At 46.2% G+C, this 17,989-nt stretch overlaps 1 protein-coding gene across 7 annotated transcripts in view; it reads right to left on the bottom strand.

Moving 5' to 3' along the window:
- Positions 1-4,569: 4,569 nt before the first annotated feature.
- The window catches only part of MYL4 (myosin light chain 4), a 34,421-nt gene continuing 21,001 nt past the window's right edge, over positions 4,570-17,989 (bottom strand). For 3 of the 7 annotated variants that reach the window (XM_054458897.2, XM_054458894.2, XM_054458890.2), the window contains 6 exons: positions 14,399-14,426; positions 8,198-8,347; positions 6,373-6,546; positions 5,771-5,848; positions 5,193-5,236; positions 4,570-4,740 (listed from right to left, as the gene is read on the bottom strand). In XM_054458897.2, the coding sequence (XP_054314872.1) occupies positions 5,208-5,236; positions 5,771-5,848; positions 6,373-6,546; positions 8,198-8,300 (384 nt within the window). In that variant the 5' untranslated portion in view covers positions 8,301-8,347; positions 14,399-14,426 and the 3' untranslated portion in view covers positions 4,570-4,740; positions 5,193-5,207. Of the gene's footprint in view, positions 4,741-5,192; positions 5,237-5,770; positions 5,849-6,372; positions 6,547-8,197; positions 8,348-14,302; positions 14,427-15,573; positions 15,616-17,989 lie in introns of those variants that run through there. The other 4 variants (XM_054458889.2, XM_054458888.2, XM_054458893.2 and 1 more) reach the window with 2 other exon arrangements.

Here is a 17,989-nt window from a genome sequence, read left to right as displayed (position 1 = left end):
CCCATCCTCTCTGACAACTTTCTGGGCAACTTTCTCCCCAGCATCTGTCCACGGGGAGCAGAGAGCCTGGCCTTTGGGGAACACACAGTCATACTCTCTTTCCACAGAAGCAGCTTCCGTGTGTCTCTCATGTGTCATCATCCCCTCAGGGTGGTGCCATTGCTGGCTCCAGGCCAGACCCCCCCCCTTAAATCTTCCCCAGAGCTGGGACACCCTCCCCCTCCTCCTTCTGGCCCACTTACTCACACTTATCCTGCCTAAGATGCCGCCTTCTCAGGCCTTCATTCAGGAACCCCTCAGGGTGGTGGAAGGGCCCCCAGTGGGCTCAGTCCTATTTCCATGAATTACGATTGACCCATGAACAACGTGGAGGTTGGAGGCACCAACCCACATGCAATGAAAATGTGCATATAACTTTGATTCCCAAAAAACTTAACTACTAATGGCCTACTGTTGACTGGAAGCCTTACCAAAAACATAAACAATTAACATGTATTTTTCATCTATATATTATAGACTGTATTCTTATAATAAAGTTGGAGAAAAGAAAATATTAAGAAAATCATAAGGAAAAGAAAATATATTTACTACTAAGTGGAAGTGGATAATCTTCAAGGCCTTCATCTTCCTCATCTTCAGGTTGAGTAGGCTGAGGAGCAGGAAGAGTTGGTCTTGCAGTCCCAGGGTGGCAGAGGTGGAAGAGGAGGTGGAGGTGAAAGGAGAGGCAGGAGGCACAGGCACATTCAGTGTAAGTTTTATTGAAAAATATCTGTCTATAAATGGATCCACACAGTTCAAGCCCATGCTGTTCAAGGGTCAACTGTACATGTTCTGGATCTGGGTTCAAAATAGTGGAAGTCAGTCTAGTTGAAGAAAATCGTGAACTTTATTTAGTCACTTTTTATGCATACCTCTTCCCAGGAGGGGCAAGTGCCAAAACTTAGTTATGGGCCGGGCAAAGTACAGGGTTGGGGAAGGGATGACTAGGAGGACAAGAGTCTCTTCTGTCTTCAGATAAACAAGCCCAACACCACGGAGGCAGCGAATAAGTTGCACTGGTTCCCAAGGAGGTTTGTGAAGTAGAAAATGCTCCCCGGCTGGGCGCGGTGGCTCATACCTGTAATCCCAGCACTTTGGGAGGCCAAGGTGGGTGGATCACCTGAGGTCAGGAGTTTGAGACCAGCCTGGCCAATATGGTGAAACCCCATCTCTACTAAAAATACAAAAAATTAGCCGGGTGTGGTGGCGTGCACCTGTAATCTCAGCTATTCGGGAGGCTGAGGCAGGAGAATCACTTGAACCTGGGAGGCGGAGGTTGCAGTGAGCCGAGATCGTGCCACTGCACTCCAGCCTGGGTCACAGAGTGAGACTCCATTTCAAAAAAAAAAAAAGAGAGAGAGAGAAAAGAAAATGCTTCCTGAACTATTCTCTCAGTGGAAGTGATGGCTGAGTGGGAGCAGCATCTTAGACCATGTGTAGAGGTCACACACTGAGACATCATACGATAAAAGAACTTGGGTCTCTGAGGACTGTGGAGCATGCCGGCTGTGCCAGCCAGGGACTGCCAATCTCTGAATTGTAATGGGAGGAAGAAACGCACTTCCATGTCTCTTAAGCCACTGTGTTTTTGTGTCCATACGAACAGCCAAATATAATCTTAATTAATACTGTGTTCAATAAATGTTGGCTGATGTTGTCACATGATTATAACTAATGTCTGTCTTCCCACTAGACTGAAAGCTCCATGAGGACAGGGGCCATGTCTGTGTGGTTCAGTATATCCCCAAGGCTCATGCCAGTGCCATGTGCACAGCAGATACCCAATGGGCATCTGTTGAATTAGTAAGTGAGCTATGACCTCCGTTCATGCTCTTCTTCTCCCTGGGCCTAAGCACCAACCTTGGGGCACCTTTTCCTTTAAGGTCTCACTGAAAGCCCTTCTCCCAGAGAAAATACTTGTAATGCCTCACTTCTTTCTGGTTCCTCCTCGTATTGGTTCCTTAAAACTTACACTGTGTGTTACATAGATGGAGTTATCCCTATGCTATTTGGGGATCATTCTCTATTTATCCCTGGATACTCATGTGCTTGCTTAAGTGGACAGTAAGCTACTTTGGGCAAGGAAAACACTTTCAGTTTTCAAATCACTGGGAACCTTAACTCCAGTTTCTCACAAGTGAATACAGTGAGCAATAAATACTTGCTGAAGAAAGAAAGAAGAGAGGGAGGAGGGTGAGGATCAAAAAACTACCTATCAGGTACTATGTGTATTACCTGGGTGGTGAAATAATCTGTACACCAAACCCCTGAGACATGCAATTTACCTGTGTAACAAACCTGCACATGTGCCCCTGAACCTAAAATAAATGTTAAAAAAGAAAAAAAAAAAAAAAAAAAAGAAGAAGGGAAGGAGGAAAACCTGACGAGGCCCCAGTGCTAAGGAGAATGTTGACATTTCAAGTTGGGGGTGTGATTTAAAGAAAAGGGGCAGAAAGTGAGGCCAAAAAGAGCAGTCTGCGAGGTAGGGACAAGGAAAAGAGTCGAAAGAGCCAAGCTTGGAAAACATTTCAAAGGCAGGTTGAAAATGGTGTGTTGAAAATTGAAAAAATGTAGAATTCAGGGGACCTTGTCAACATTAGCTGTGACCTTGATTAAGTCACTTCCCCTTTAAGGATCTGTTTTCCTGATTTTGACACTTAGGAAGTCTGACTAATCGGTGAACTGGCTCTGCTCCAAGGAGCCTAGTTAGAGGCTCCAAGAAGCCTGAACCCAGCCCTCTCCTCCTCAGCCAGAGAAACTCTGTTCTCTTCAGTTTCATGCACTTACTTCCCCGTAAAATTTAGTTCAAACAAAAGGCTATGGGGGCTAAACCAAAGTTTGAGAACCACTGGATTCAATGAACCCCTCCTCAACTGTATAAAGATCCCTGGTTTTGAGATTCAACCAGTCGCTCCCAAAGCTGAAACCCTTCCTCAAAGAAAATCTGGGAAACAAAGAGCATGTACATAGACCTTGGCCTTGTCTCCCCCGCCAGACTGTAAATTCTAAGAAAAGCAAACTTGGGCTCATGGTTCTCAGCTTCCCATGACAGGCAGGCAGCCTTGGCTGAATTCATAGATATTCCACAGAGTTCTGTGGCTGGATGATTGACAGGCAATAGAAAGGCCATGGGAAGGATTTACTTCACCTTGGGGAGTCCTCAGGGATGTAAGGACTCCCTTTCTGGGATGACTGGACCCCTGTGCTCCCATATAAATATTTCTACTCATATACATATGTGTTTAACTTCCTCACATCATCTTGCTCCTTCTTCCCAATTGCTGGTTTTCAGGCGTCTCTTTTCCACGTGCCTCTCCCCACTCTCCTCCTCTCTCAGCCTGAGGTTCCTGACCTCTGACCCTGACTCTTTCCAGGGCACTGAGCTAGAATCCTGGGTCTGGAGTCAATGAGATGTCCAGAACAGGCAGGACTGAACTAGGTACCAGGAGCTTTGCACTCAGAGGAAGAGGCACCTAAAAAAGTGAGGACCAAACCAAACCGTGGTCGACCTATACAATGGGATATGATTCTGCCTTATAAAAGGAACATGAGGACATTGTGCTAAGTGAAAGAAGCCAGCCACAAAAGACAAACACTGTCTGATTTCACTTATCTAGGGTGGTCAAATTCATAGAAATGGAAAGTAGAATGCTGATTGCCAGGGGCTGGGGGAAGGAGGGAATGGGGAGTTGTTTAATGAGTACAGAGTTTCTGCTGTTGGAAATGAAAAGGTTCTGAAGATTCATTACTGATATGGTTTGGCTGTGTCCCCACTCAAATCTCATCTTGAATTCCCACATGTTGTGGGAGGGACCCAATAGGAGGTAACTTTCTCATGTTGTTCTCATGATAGCGAATAAGTCTCACAAGATCTGATGGTTTTTAAAAGGGGAATTTCCCTGCACAAGCTCTCTTTGCCTGCCGCCATCCATGTAAGATGTGCCTTTGCTCCTCCTTGTCTTCTGCCATGATTGTGAGGCTTCCCCAGCCAGGTGGAACTGTAAATCCATTAAACCTCTTTTTCTTCCCAGTTTCAGGTATGTCTTTATCGTAGCATGAAAAGAGACTAATACAGTTACACAACAATGTGAATATACCTCACTCTACTGACTTGTATGCTTAAAAATGGTTAAGATGGTAAATTTTATGTTATGTGTGTTTTACAACAATTTTTGTTTAAAAGCAGCAACAGCAAGGACCAAAGGAGGAGTCCCTGCCTCAGCCTGGCCCCTCTCTGCCTGCCATCTGGAGGTGTGATTAGGTAGAGGGTGAGCCCAAAGGGAATAAAACTCCTCCAGGTGACAATTCCTCAAGCTGCTGGCCTTCCAGAGCTTGCTCTCCTGGGTCTGACCCCAATATCTCTAGATCCACAGGCTTTTGTCCCTGTCTCCTAGCTCCCAGATACTATTCATTTCTCTGAGCACACATGAGGCCTCAGGTGACTTTATCTCATACACACACACACACACACAACACAAACCAACACAATTTGTTAATTAGTTTTTAAAAAACAAACAAAACAGAGTCTGGTCAGAATTCCAGAGCCTAGCCTGGCCATATTAGAGCTGTTTATTAACAGGGAGGGCCTGTAAGCTCCTTGGGGCAGTGGTGTGGTGATAAGTCGAGGACTCCATCTCAGCTCACCCATCCAGGGCCTCTCTCTAACTCACCCTGGTATGGCTAAGGCCAAGGGCCAGGCACCTGAAAGAAAGTGCTAGGTGGAAAGGGCATTTCACCCTCCTACACCCAGCCCCTTACCACACCCAGGGGGATCCCAGGGAAAACCTAAGGAAAGAAGTGAGGAAGAACAGGGTCAAGAGCACAGGCCAGGGACCTTCTCTTCCACTTGGGATCTGGCTTTCTCACTCCCAGGAGCCTGTACAGGAGGCCCCAGGCCTGAGGGAAGGGTGTTGCCTTGAGAGATCCTGGGAGAGGTAAGAGGATGTGACTGATAGGGTCAAGACAGGGTGAACAGGCAAGGGCAGGCAGGAGACAGGAGATGGTGAGTGAGCAGGGCTGTCCTCACGTCCTGATCCCAAGAGGTTTCCTCTTAAGGGGTCAGAGCTGGGGCAGTTGCCTTCTAGGGCACGTGGTGTTATTCTTAAGGCCCTATGTGACCCCGGAAGGGACCAGGAGGGAGAGGCTGCACTCACCTGGAAGACTCTGCTTCACCCTGACATGATGTGCTTGACAAAGGCTAGGAAAAAAGTGAAAATCAGCCACCATGTGGCTCAGCGCCTCTAGGCCCATAAACCACTTGTCCCTTGTCCACACTGCCTGACTTCTAACCCTCCTGCTCCCCTTTCTCCAGATTGTGTAGTTCCTGCTCTTATTTGGGGGTTGGTGGGGAGAAGGTGGATGGAGAGCAGATACCTAAACTCTGCTCTGTGCCCACTCTCTGTGCTGATTCTCAACACAAATGGAATGAACTATATTATCTCTATGAATCCCCACAGCCTTGAAAAAGGTGCCAGCATCACCCCCATCCCTCAGATGAGAAAACTGAGGCTCAGAGAAAATAAGTGACTTAATCAAGCCCACCAGCTAATATATCACAGAGCTATCTCCAAAATCCATGCTCCCGCCATTACACTAGGAGGTTCACTCACAAGATGGAAAAGAACACCCAATGCAGGGGTCTACCAAAGCCCATCTCAGACACACACCCCACCCAAGCTGTTCCCACCCTACCATCCCTGGCTGCCCTGGGAAGCAAGGCGCAGCTTAATACCTTCGTAATTGATGCAGCCATTGGCGTCCTCTTGCCCAGCTAACAGCTGCTCCACTTCAGCCTCAGTCATCTTCTCTCCTGTGGTGGGTTTGGGAGGTGGTGCGCTCTTAACTACAGATGGCAAAGGAGGAACTGGCAATACCCAAGTCCCCCCTTAAGTGTGAAGGTCCAAGACTGCCTGGATCTGGGAGGTGGTTCAAACCAAGCCTCCTCCAGAGGTTTTGAAGGGTGGGGCCAAGGGTCTAAAGGTCTTGCCTAGTCTCCGAAGCCTCCCCCTCTGCCTTACAGCTTCCAGGGCTTCAGTGTTTCAGGCAAAGACAAGGACAGAAGCCCTGAGTCCCATCTCTCAGGCCTCAGTAGTAACCCCTGCTCTGCCAACCTGCTCTCCCCTCCTCTCCCAAACCCTGGTACCTGCTGAGCAAACCCAACTGGGAATGGTTGTTCTTGCAGAGCCCAGGGAGGCAGGGCCTGGATCAGGTCATTATCCTCAGGATGCAAAGACCCTTGTATACCACCCCCCACCCAACCAGCATATGTCACCTTGGCACCTCCCACCCCTCCATTCCTCCCACTTGGTCTTCATCTCTGCCCAGCTGGCATACCCAGGGTGGCAAGGACGTGCCGAAGCTCAGCACCCATGACCGTGCCATTGCTCTCCTTGTCAAAGACACGCAGGCCCTCCACGAAGTCCTCATAGGTGCCCTGCTCCTTGTTGCGGGAAATGTGTTGCAGGATAGGCAAGAACGTCTCAAAGTCCAGCATCTTGACATTCATCTCTTTAGGCAGGCAGGGTAAAGAAAGAGAAAACAATGTGAGCAGGTGCTCAAGGGAGCAGAGGGTCAAGAGGGGGCCTCACCCCAAGTCTGGCAGCACCCAGGGCTTGGGCTGCAGCCACTTCTGGGTGGTACACCCATTAGTGCTCCTAGAGGACACAGTGCTGCCCATCCAAGCAAGGTAGGGGACTGGGGACTGGGGAGGTGGTCTCAGGGGCCCTCTTTTCTCAGTGAAAGCAGTAGGGTGGAAGGAAAAAGGAGCCCTCCACCCAGACTTCTAAGCACCAGGTGGCCAGCCAAGCAGAGGAGCTGAGGGTGGCAGCAGCAGGATGTGAGGGGCCCGAAGTGCCATGCGGCCCAGGCCTCACACTCTGTTTCAACCCTTGACATGTGACAGACCTATAATCACAGGGGCAAACCAACAGGATTGAAAAAAGAAATGTTTGCATCACTCTGCATAGGGTCCCATCACTAGACCACACTGCTTGAAGCTACTCTGAATCAATAATTCTTATAAATTCACAGTTCTCTTGTGAATAGCACACTTCTCCCACATGGTAGTGTATTTAAAAGGCTTTAATTTAATAGAGGCAAACTATTTTTAAATATCACAAATGCGGGCATTTCTTTCTTTTATAAGCACCCAGGACTTGCTTCTGACTTCTGAGATGCAAGCTCCTAGCCCTCTGGTCCTTTCCTGCCCACATCCTTCACCCCCGCGGTTATCTTCAGCCCGAGGAGAAGGGGGACGGGCCAGAACCAAGGGATGGGGAGGGAACCACTATGGGGCCCAGGAAGCCTCCAGAGACAGCCCACCCTTGCTGAGAGGTTCACCCCACCCCAAACCCCATGCGAACACCACTGAGGAGAAGCACGTGTGTGTGTTTTAGAGCAGCTGTTAACTTGACTGGCACACGTGACAGACGACATTCACAAACAGAACACAATCCCTCACACCTCTTTTCATCTGCCGTAATGACGACTGACAGAGGCACAGCTCACATGAGTATGAACACTCAACGATCACACTTAGGAGCCACAAAAGCATCGTTTGCACCACTTTCTAAACACTCACTCACCGTTCTAAACACTCACTCACCAAAACCTATTGAAATGCAAATGAATGAAAGAGGCAGCACGTAGAGCTAAGAATATTGAAGCTGCTCTAATTTATACCAAACAATTTGCAAACATCAGTACTCTAACCATTATTAGAAACAAATTGTTTGTAATACAGCTCATGATGGCTACCACAGGATACCTCGGTGCTGTGACAGATGCCCCTCCTGAGAGCTCCTGGGCTGGGGAGTGGGAACTATCAGTTATCAGATTTCCAGATTCCCACTCAGCCTTCCTTAGACACTGAGGCAACAGAATGTTGCCGCATTCTATTGGGGGGCTCCTGCCCCCCAGGAGCTCCCAACCTCGTGAGGGAAACAAGCCCAGTCTACATTCCTCAAGGGTCACTTAAGTACAGGGACGTCTAGATAAATCCTCAAAATGGGACCAGGGTAAGCTGGGTAGCTGAGGCTGGTCCTGAGGGGCTAAAGCAGGAGAAGAGAGAGCGCAGATGGCAGAGAAAATCTGGACAAGGAGGGAGCCAAGGGGCTGCAAGGCTGACCCTGGGAGAGGTTTGCCATGCGGCCGCACTGACCTTCGGGCTTGGGCTTGCCCAGCACGCGCAGCACCTCGGCATTGGTAGGGTTCTGGCCCAGGGCCCGCAGTACATCCCCGCACTGGCCGTAGGTGATCTTCATCTCTCCAGTCGGGGTCCGGTCAAACAATGAAAAGGCCTCTTTGAACTCTGTGGAGAGAAGACCCAGCTATACCCCCTGATCCCCAGTGAAGGTGGTGGCTGGTGGCCAATCAGCCTCCACCCAAGCTGAATAGCAGGTGAGTGTGGTTGTTAAAATATTCCAATATTTCGCTTTGTCCATTATCCCAGGCCCTGCCTCGAACCTGTCCCCATCCCATCTTCTGTCAACCTAAGAAGCAGCCTGGTGCCTCCACGACCCATTCCAGGGCTGGGCCTGGGATCTCTTGTATTGCTTCGTTGTTATAAAATTCAAATGTTGGGAGGCTGCAGCCTGAGAATCGCTTGAGCTCGGGAGGCAGAGGTTGCAGTAAGCCGAGATCGCACCACTGCACTCCAGCCTGGGTGACAGAGTGAAACTCCATCTTGAAAAACAAAAAACCATTCAGATGTCTCCCTGGCCTCCACCCCTCCCGCCCACACATCCTGCTCTGGTGTAGGTGAGGCTCCTGACTCCTGAAATGACAGACAATGAAAACAGCACTGGCCCAGAACTGAGGATTCCTGAATTCTCATCTTGGCTCTGCCTCAGAGTGCAGGATAAGCTGGGCTGGGTCTCAGCTTCATGTGCACACAAAGGGAGTGACAACTACACCCCACTCCCTGGGCCTGTCACTGTGAGAGCAAAGGGAGGTCGCAGTGTGTGGAAGCACTTTACAAAGTGATAAGACCGCTGGAAAGTCAGCTGTTATCAGTACTGCCTGTTCCAGGTTGAAAGGCGGCTCCCAGGCCAGATGAGGCAATGGTCAGACCACCCCAGCTGTGCCATGGACTCGCATACAGCCTTGGGCAAACTATTAACCCCTGTGGGCCCTCGTTTTCTTAGCTCTAAGTGGAGATACAATGATCACTTGAGTGGGTTGCAGGTGGGATCACAAAGCACGCCAAGCAATGTCCAGTATATGGTAAGGGAATCGACAAATGGTGGTTACAACTGTTTCCTAGTTCTGTTTCCTACTTACCAGCTCAGAACCACAGGGACTGGACTCCTTGAAGGCAGCAGGGCAAGTATCCCCGCAGCAAGACCAAAGGAAGGCACTCCAGGTCCCTTTTTCAAAGAACCTTAACTCTTCATTGATTTGTTTTGTTTTTGTTTTTGTTTGAGACAGAGTCTCGCTCTGTCACCCAGGCTGGAGTGCAGTGGTGTGATCTCAGTTCACTGCAACCTCCGCCTCCCAGATTCAAGCAATTCCTGTGCCTCAGCCTCCCGAGTAGCTGGGACTACAGGCGCCCACCACCACCACACCTGGCTAATTTTTGTATTTTAGCAGAGACAGGGTTTCACCATGTTGGCCAGGCTGGTCTCAAATTCCTGGCCTCAAGTGATCCATCTGGCTTGGCCTCCCTAGTGCTGGGATGACAGGCATGAGCCATCATACCCGGGCCCAATTCTTCATTGATTGGGATTCAACCAATTCATTAGTGGAGATAATTTGGCCTGGGAGGGGCATTTAAGTTACCTTATGCTACCCACAAAGAAGTCGTTTACTAAGCAGATTAACAGTATAAGCCAAAAAAGAATTCATGAACTACTTAGGAAAAAAAGCCAGGTTTAATCCTTTCCAAGTACTTCTTTCCTTAAAGGCTGCATATGGATTATTTACAAATCATCCCACATATCACAGAAGATTCCCCAGACCTTTACTTTCAACTCTTTCTTCGGCTTTATATGAATTTAAAAGACATAAAACCACGTTTCTTTCACATTACTGAATAATCGAGTTCAAATTCATTCCCATTGCTTACTTGACTTTGGACAAATAAATATTTACCCTCGAAAAACCTCTTCTATAAATGGTACCTACATCATAGATTTCTTTTTAGTTAGTTTTTTGTTTTTGAGATGGAGTTTCACTCTTGTTGCCCAGGCTGGAGTGCAATGTCGCGATTTTGGCTCACTGCAACCTCCGCCTCCCGGGTTCAAGCAATTCTCCTGCCTCAGCCTCCCGAGTAGCTGGGATTACAGGCATGCACCACCACGCCAGGCTAGTTTTGTATTTTTAGTAGAGACGGGGTTTCTCCATGTTGGTCAGGCTGGTCTCGAACTCCCAACCTCAGGTGATCAGCCCATGTCGGCCTCCCAAAGTGCTGGGATTACAGGTGTGAGTCACTGCACCCGGCTATCATAGGTTTCTTAAATTACATTCAAATTAATATAATAATGTATGTAAATATACTATGTATATAAATACAATAATGTATGTAAAAATTTTTAACACAATGTCCAGCACATAGTAAATGCATAAACAATGCTGCTAGTATTATCTTACTGAGTTTAATCCTAATTTGGATCACTTAACCATGTGATCTTGGCCAAATCATTTAACTTTGCTGAACCTTGGTTTCCTGCTTTGTAGGAAATAACACCTACCTCATAGCCTTGTTATAAGGATGTAATCTTTTTTTTTTTTGGAGACAAAGTCTTGCTCTGTCACCTGGGCTGGAGTGCAGTGGCACAATCTCAGCTCACTGCAACCTCCTCCCAGGTTCAAGCAATTCTGCCTCAGCCTCCCGAGTAGCTGGGATTACAGGTGCATGCCACCACCCCCAACTAATTTTTTATACTCTTGGTAGAGGCGGGGTTTCACCATGTTGGCCAGGCTGGTCTCAAACTAATGACCTCAAGTGATCCACCTGCCTCAGCCTCCCAAAGTGCTGAGATTACACTTTGGTATGAGCCACCGCACCCCGCCAGGATTTAATCTTTTTTACCTTTAAAACAATTAGCATGGTGTCTGGCACAAATTCAGTGCTCAATAAATGCATATTTGTTAGTTGAATCTGAAGTAAGACTTTTTGATCTCCTAGTTCATTCAGAAGAGTGAGGTCAAGTTTAACAAAAGAGGAAGTCTCCTCAAAAGAAGACGTAATGATGTGCCAGGCGCAGTGGCTCACGCCTGTAATCCCAGTACTTTTGGAGGCTGAGGCGGGCGGATCACCTGAGGTTGGGAGTTCGAGACCAGCTGGACCAACATGGAGAAACCCCATCTATACTAAAAATACAAAATTAGCTGAGCGTGGTGATGCATGCCTGCAATCCCAGCTACTCAGGAGGCTGAGGCAGGAGAATTGCTTGAACCCGGGAGGCAGAGGTTGTGGTGAGCAGAGATCACACCTTTGCACTCCAGCCTGGGCAACAAGAGCAAAACTTTGTCTCAAAAAAAAAAAAAAGAAAAAGAAAAAAAAAAGACGTCATGATGCTTAATAAGAGGGTGAAACCTGAAGAGGAAGGTAATAAGAACAATGACCTATAATTTGAGCACTTACCATGAACCAGGCTCTGAGCAAATAATTTTGCATAGAACACTTTATTAAACTTTATGAAATAAACATATGCTATAGGTATTATTATCCTCATGTAAAAGCCAATGTAGATATGACTTATGATCAACTATTAAGGAAACCAAGGAAATGATGGGGAGGAAGGAGGAAGAGAAGGAGTCCTGCTTGTTATAACTGCTAATGCTCCAACCAATCACCTGGCCTGCTGGGAAGCCTGGTATGCACATAAAAAAATCAAACACTGAAGTTTAGGACTACAACTAGAAAAAAAAAAAAAAAAGCCAGTGTGATCTTCAAGTATTAGAGGTGATGTTCAAGGGTCCAGAAGAGGACACCTTTCCTCAATACTCTGCAGTAGTGTAGTCACCTGCTTACTAGAGCAATGAGTCCAGTGGTAGTAACCCCTCTCTAAAAGAATACAGAAATCTGGAGAGGGATGAGAAGGAAGCCAAGGATTAGAAGCTAATTCCTATGAGAAAAAAAAAAAAAAAAAGCACAAAAGAAATTGGGAGGCCAGGCACAGTGACTTAATGCCTATAATCCCAGCACTGTGGGAGGCCAAGGCGGGAAGGATTGCTTTAGGCCAGGAGTTGGAGTCCAGTCTGGGCAACATAGCGAGACCCCCATCTCTACAAAACATAAAAACAATGGTACATGCCTGTAGTACAAGCTACTCAGGAGACTGAGGTGAAGGAATTGCTTAAAACCAGGAATTCAAGGTTACAGTGAGCGATGATACCACCATGGCACTCTAGCCTAGGTGAGAGAGCAAGACCTTGTCGCAAAATAAAATAAAATGATAACATAAAATAAAATAAATTGAGGTATATCACCTAGAGAACATAAATCTTAGGAGGGATTTGAAAACTATCTCCAAATAGATGGAGGATATCTAGAGGATGCTGAATGGACTAGAATTTCTGAATTGAAACCCAAATACCCTCACTTTGTAGATAAGAAAATTAAGATTTAAAGAAGTGACTTGTCCGAAGTCTCATGGCCAATAATGGAAGAATTAGGGCTAATACGAAAGTCTCCTAATTCCAAATTATGTTCTTTCCACCATAACCAAGATGATAATGAGAAAACCATTATCATCTTTACCAAAAAACAAATGAAAAGATCGCTGGGGTAAAATTAAAGGAAAAACAATTCTGATTCAACAGAAGGAAAAATGTCTTCAAGGTCGGAGGGATAAAAGATCAGAATGAGTTGTCCCCTCCCTATCAGCCCTGAAAGTCTTCAGGAGAGAAGAGATAACCATCTGTTCCAGTTGGCCATTTGGGAAATTAAAATTTTAAATCACTAGTTGATTTTCCAGTCCCCACTAGTGTCATTGTGTTTCTACATCCACGTAAGTATATATTTAACTAAAACGCATTGAAATTAATGCTGCAAGTGAGTATCCACCGAGTATTATGAAAACAGAGTCAGGCTCAATTCACTAGTTTCGAAATGCATACGCCAGCTCTCATGCTGCATTTGTGGGTAAACTGGTGTCACTTTTTTGGAGAGCAACCTGGCAATAACCATTATAATTTAAAATGCACCATCCTTTAAACCACTGCTAGGAAGGCCACAGGCGAAAGAAAGCTGATATCCTCCAACGGGAAACAATCTGAAAGCCTATCAATATAGTCCTGATTAAATTAAAAGGGTACATCTGTGTGTGAGAGTCTATATAATTGTTTAAAAGAATGAGGTAGAACTGTTTGTGTTAATTTTGAAAAGATATCCAAATACTGTATATTATTAAATCCAAGTACATATTTAATAAAAGGTGGACAGTGTGTATCACATGGCTTGATTTGTATAAACTGTATACACTCATACATACACACAAACTTGTGTATCGTTATATATTTTTCTGAAAGGGTACATAAACACCTGTTCACAGTGGTTGTCTTTGGGAGAGGAATCAGCATGGAAAAAAAGGATTTTTATTTTTTATTATTTACTTTTAAGTAATATGTGTGTGCTTTTTTGCTTTTTTGTTTTACCATGTGCAAATATTCATTTAAGTTTTAAAAGAGAGTATGTGCTTAAAATGTGGCAGTTGGATTAGGTGATTTTTCAAGGTCCCTTCCAATTCCTATAATTTTATGTCCTAGAGGCATTTGGTGGAGGAAACAGAGGGATATGCTGCAATGACATTGAGTCCTGCTTTACAGCGGGGGACACAGAGCATCACATGATAAAACATTTCATTGGCCCTGCCACCATTAGTGGGTTAGCATCTTGGCAGACTTCATGGTGGGAGGAGGGGAAACTAAGGAGGGCTTTCCAATAATTGGAACAGAAATGAGGGCTTCCAAATATCTTAGATAGATCTTTGGGGCCAAGAAAAAAGGCACTAACTTTTGTTAAGCATCTACTATGCTCCAAGCAGTCTGGCAGAGTAGTTGAGGAAACAGATCTGGAATCAGATTGCCTGAGTTTGAATCTTAGCTCTACTGCTGACTGCCATGTGAGACTGGGCAAGTCACCCAATCTCTATGTGTCTCTGTTTATCACTTGTAAAACGGGGGAGGTAACAATTGCTACCTCATGGTGTTGTTATGAGAATTAAAGGAGTTAATCCATATAAAGTGCCTAGGACTGTGCCTGACACATGGTAGATGCTCAATATAGGTTTGCTATGATGATGATAGTGATTACTATTACCATGAGAACAACTACTCCTCCTCTTCTTCCTCCTCCTCCTCCTCCTCCTCCAGGAAAGTGCAAAATAGACGGAGAGGTGGGGTTGTCCATACTCACCTTCAATCTGGTCGGCAGTGAAGTCTATCTGTAGGGAGGGAAATAGGAGTGAGGGCTTGGATTGCTAAAAGCAATTGTAAAGGCCCCCAAAGGGAAGTAGAAGCAGAAGTGGCTTCCAATACAGTCTGGCCACCTCCAGCAGGCCACTGATAAGCAGGGAAGGAGACTTGTGCTAAGGGTAAAACACAAGTCTCCTGATGAATGAGCCACAACTGACAGGCTATAAAATACAGTCGGCCCTCCTCCCCAGGTTCAACCAACTCTGGATTGAAAATATTCGGAAAACAATAAATAACCACACGACAATAAAATATAATATAAAAAATATATAACGTAACAACTATCACATGGTATTCACATTGTACTAGGTATTATAAGTAACCTAGAGATGATTTAAATTATACAGGAGGTTGTGTGTAGATTATATGCAAATATGCAAACTTTATATAGGAGACATGAGCATCCTCAGATTTTGGTATCCGTGGGGGTCCTGGAACTAATCCCCTACAGATAACGAGGGACAACTGTAATGCAGACTCCAAAGCTCTCTCAATACCGCTTATTAAGCGATGGCTCCAGGTAAGAGGGAAAGGGAAAGAAAAATTCCCTGGATAATTCTAGAACCTATGCGGACTGCCTGTTGCAATGCCTTTGGGTCTGAGGTAAATTCTTCATCCTAGCCACCCACAAAGTGCCCTCACTGTTGCCCCTTCAATCTCTTCCTAGTCCATAGTCCTCTGACAAGCTGCACTTCTGCCCTCTTTGGGCACCACCACTCCCCACCCTCGGACTGCTCTTTCTGTTTGATTCTGATTTTAAATCCACTCCCTTCAATGAAGGCTTCTCACACCGCATCCCACTCCAACCCCTCCTTCAGCACATATCCCTTGTTAAGTACAATTTATAAGAGGCCATTGGTTTGTACTGAGCTCCTACACTAGGCCCAACAGACCAAACCAAAATAGATTCACTCATGCTGAAGTTCCATGTCACCAAGCTGAAACTAAGTTGTTCATCTGATTTTCCAAGAAATCAGGAAAGTAAGAGATAATAGCCAAATCCTCAAACACGACAGTTTCAGCCAGCTTGATAAGAAAGTGCCATCTGCTTTAACCTTTACAAGAAAAGTAACTTTGCAATGAACAATTTGCATTTTGCTCTTCGTTTCTGCTTACCTCAGCCTTTCTTTGTCTATAATACCACCTCCTCTGCTCGGCTCATTGTTGCCAGATTCTAGACTCAAACATAAAAGCCAATTCAGATGTTTAAACTAAAATGCCTTCTAATTTTGTCTTCTGACACACTCTTAGGCACTCTGGGACAGCAAGAGCAATTGGCATGGGCCCTCCACGCTTCCTAATTGCTTCCAGTCATGCCTTTACGTGCACTCTGTCTCCTTGAAGCCACTGCTCCCTCAGGCAAGGATTCTTGTTATTGTTCACTGAAATGCTCAGTACATAGTGGACACTGAAAAAAATTTGTTGAATGAAGTAATACATTTTAGATTTCCCCCTCATAATGCATAATAATTTAATGCTGAGTACAGAAGAGGAGAGTGAATGACAATGGCCAAGTATAAGTCATCATTTTATTTTATTTTTTATTCTTATTTTTTGAGATGGAGTTTCACACTTGTCACCCAGGCTGGAGTGCAATGGTGTGATCTTGGCTTACTGCGACCTCTGCCTCCCAGGTTCAAGCGATTCTCCTGCCTCAGTAGCTGAGATTACAGGCACCTGCCATAATGCCCAGCTAATTTGTTTGTATTTTTAGTAGAGACAGGGTTTCACCATGTTTGCCAGGCTGGCCTCGAACTCCTGACCTCAGGTAATCCACCCGCCTCGACCTCCCAAAGCTGAGATTACAGGCGTGAGCCACCACACCCAGCCCAAGTCATCATTTTGATTTAAGATCTTGTATGTTACCTCGTGGTCCTTATGCACCCCACCCCACCCCATCCCATCCCATCCCCTCTCCACTGGTGGTGGTTCCAATCCTGGAGCCTCTTCTTCAAGTGCCATCATTCCTAGTCCTAATTCTGCTGCTGCCTGTGCTGTGCCCATCCCGTCTCATCTCCGAGAACTGACCTCCATTCATGAGGACCCAGAGGTGGCAGCCATGAGCTGGAGATAGGTTGGGGCAGCGGAGAGTTAACTGGGTTGGAAAGAAAACTAGTTGTGGCTAGGAATAGACTGCCAAAAGTAGGGGGTGGTCAGAAAGTTAAAGGAACCCCCTAGATGGGGTGAAGGATGCTCTGCATTCACTCTGAGGAAAAGGCACAGTTTGCCTTACTTTGCAATGCTTTAAGTACGAGGAATAAACATGTAAGAGCAATTAATGTAAAAACTTAAAATCTCAATAGACGTGGTCATAACTACACACACTGGGCTTAAGTTTGCTTCTGTTCTATCTTCGAATCTTTTTTATAATTTATTTATTTATTTGTAGAGACAAGGATCTTGCCATGTTGCCCAGGCTGGACTCAAATGCCTGGCCTCAAATTACCCTCCCACCTCAGCTTCCCAAAGGGCTGGGATTATAAACATGAGTCACCTCATCTGACTTCTGCTCTGTCTTGGAGTAAAGAACCTTCTAATCAAAGGAACTGGGTAAGTATAACACAATAATAGGGAAAATGGCTCTCATAAAAGATATCTATTTTTTTTCTACTTCAAAGCAACTTCAACAACCCCCATGAAACTGCAGATATGGAAAAGAGGATTGCAACCAGGGGTGCAATTTCTCATGGGTGAGAAATTGAGAGAGGAGAGTGAATGAAAGAAGTGACAGGCCAAGGGAAGGACACCAGTTTGATGCCACTAGGCAGCTGTTGCCCAGACACCAGGGACCAGGCCTGGCAACCCACCCAAAGGCACAGTGCTTTATTGGAACAAATCAGAAATAAAGGCGAGGAGGGATCCTGAAGGGGCAAATAGTCAGCTTTTCCTGCCAGGCTCAGCTTGTAAATGGAGTGATGTATGACCTAGAAAACCTGCAGGTGTTTTCAGGGTCCTACAGTAGCCTCAGTTTCCCCAGAGTGAGCCATAACCAAGCTCAGAAATGGGGCAATTGCCTCCAACTCTTGGCTAAGCAGTTCCACCTTAACTCCTGTCCCTTGCGGGGACTGGGTCTTTGGCATAATAATTGTAGGGTTATCCTGGCTGTGGGTATGAGAGGAATTCTCAGAGGGCAGGGAGGTCATACAATTAGAGCTCTGGGTTTTAATTTCCCTGCTTGTCACAGAACCTGGTCCTGTGCTCTTATTTTGACCTGATCCCTCACCACTCCCGGCCCTGTCCTAAGGCTGAGATCCCTGGGGGCTCAGCACTCCCAACCTGTTATTAATAGCTCTTCATACCAGTAGCCACTTGACCTTTTCCACTCTGGTGCCAAGGCTTAAAACTGCTCCTCTCCAGAGGTCTCTGGCCCCCTCCCTCTTCAGCCCACCCCTCTCCCACCAGTTCCATTCCTTCAACAGCTGGGCCAGAGAGCTGGGAGGTCTAAAATGACTGAGTCAGCAGGCAGGGCCCACACCAGCTCCAGGGAGAGGAATGTTTTGTGTGAGGAGAGCAGGGTAGGGCAAAGGAACCA

The sequence above is a fragment of the Pongo pygmaeus genome, chromosome 19, assembly GCF_028885625.2.
Source record: "Pongo pygmaeus isolate AG05252 chromosome 19, NHGRI_mPonPyg2-v2.0_pri, whole genome shotgun sequence".
NCBI classification, from domain to species: domain Eukaryota; kingdom Metazoa; phylum Chordata; class Mammalia; order Primates; family Hominidae; genus Pongo; species Pongo pygmaeus.
Note: the sequence above shows the minus strand (reverse complement) of the source record. Positions and strands in the feature narration are given on the sequence as shown.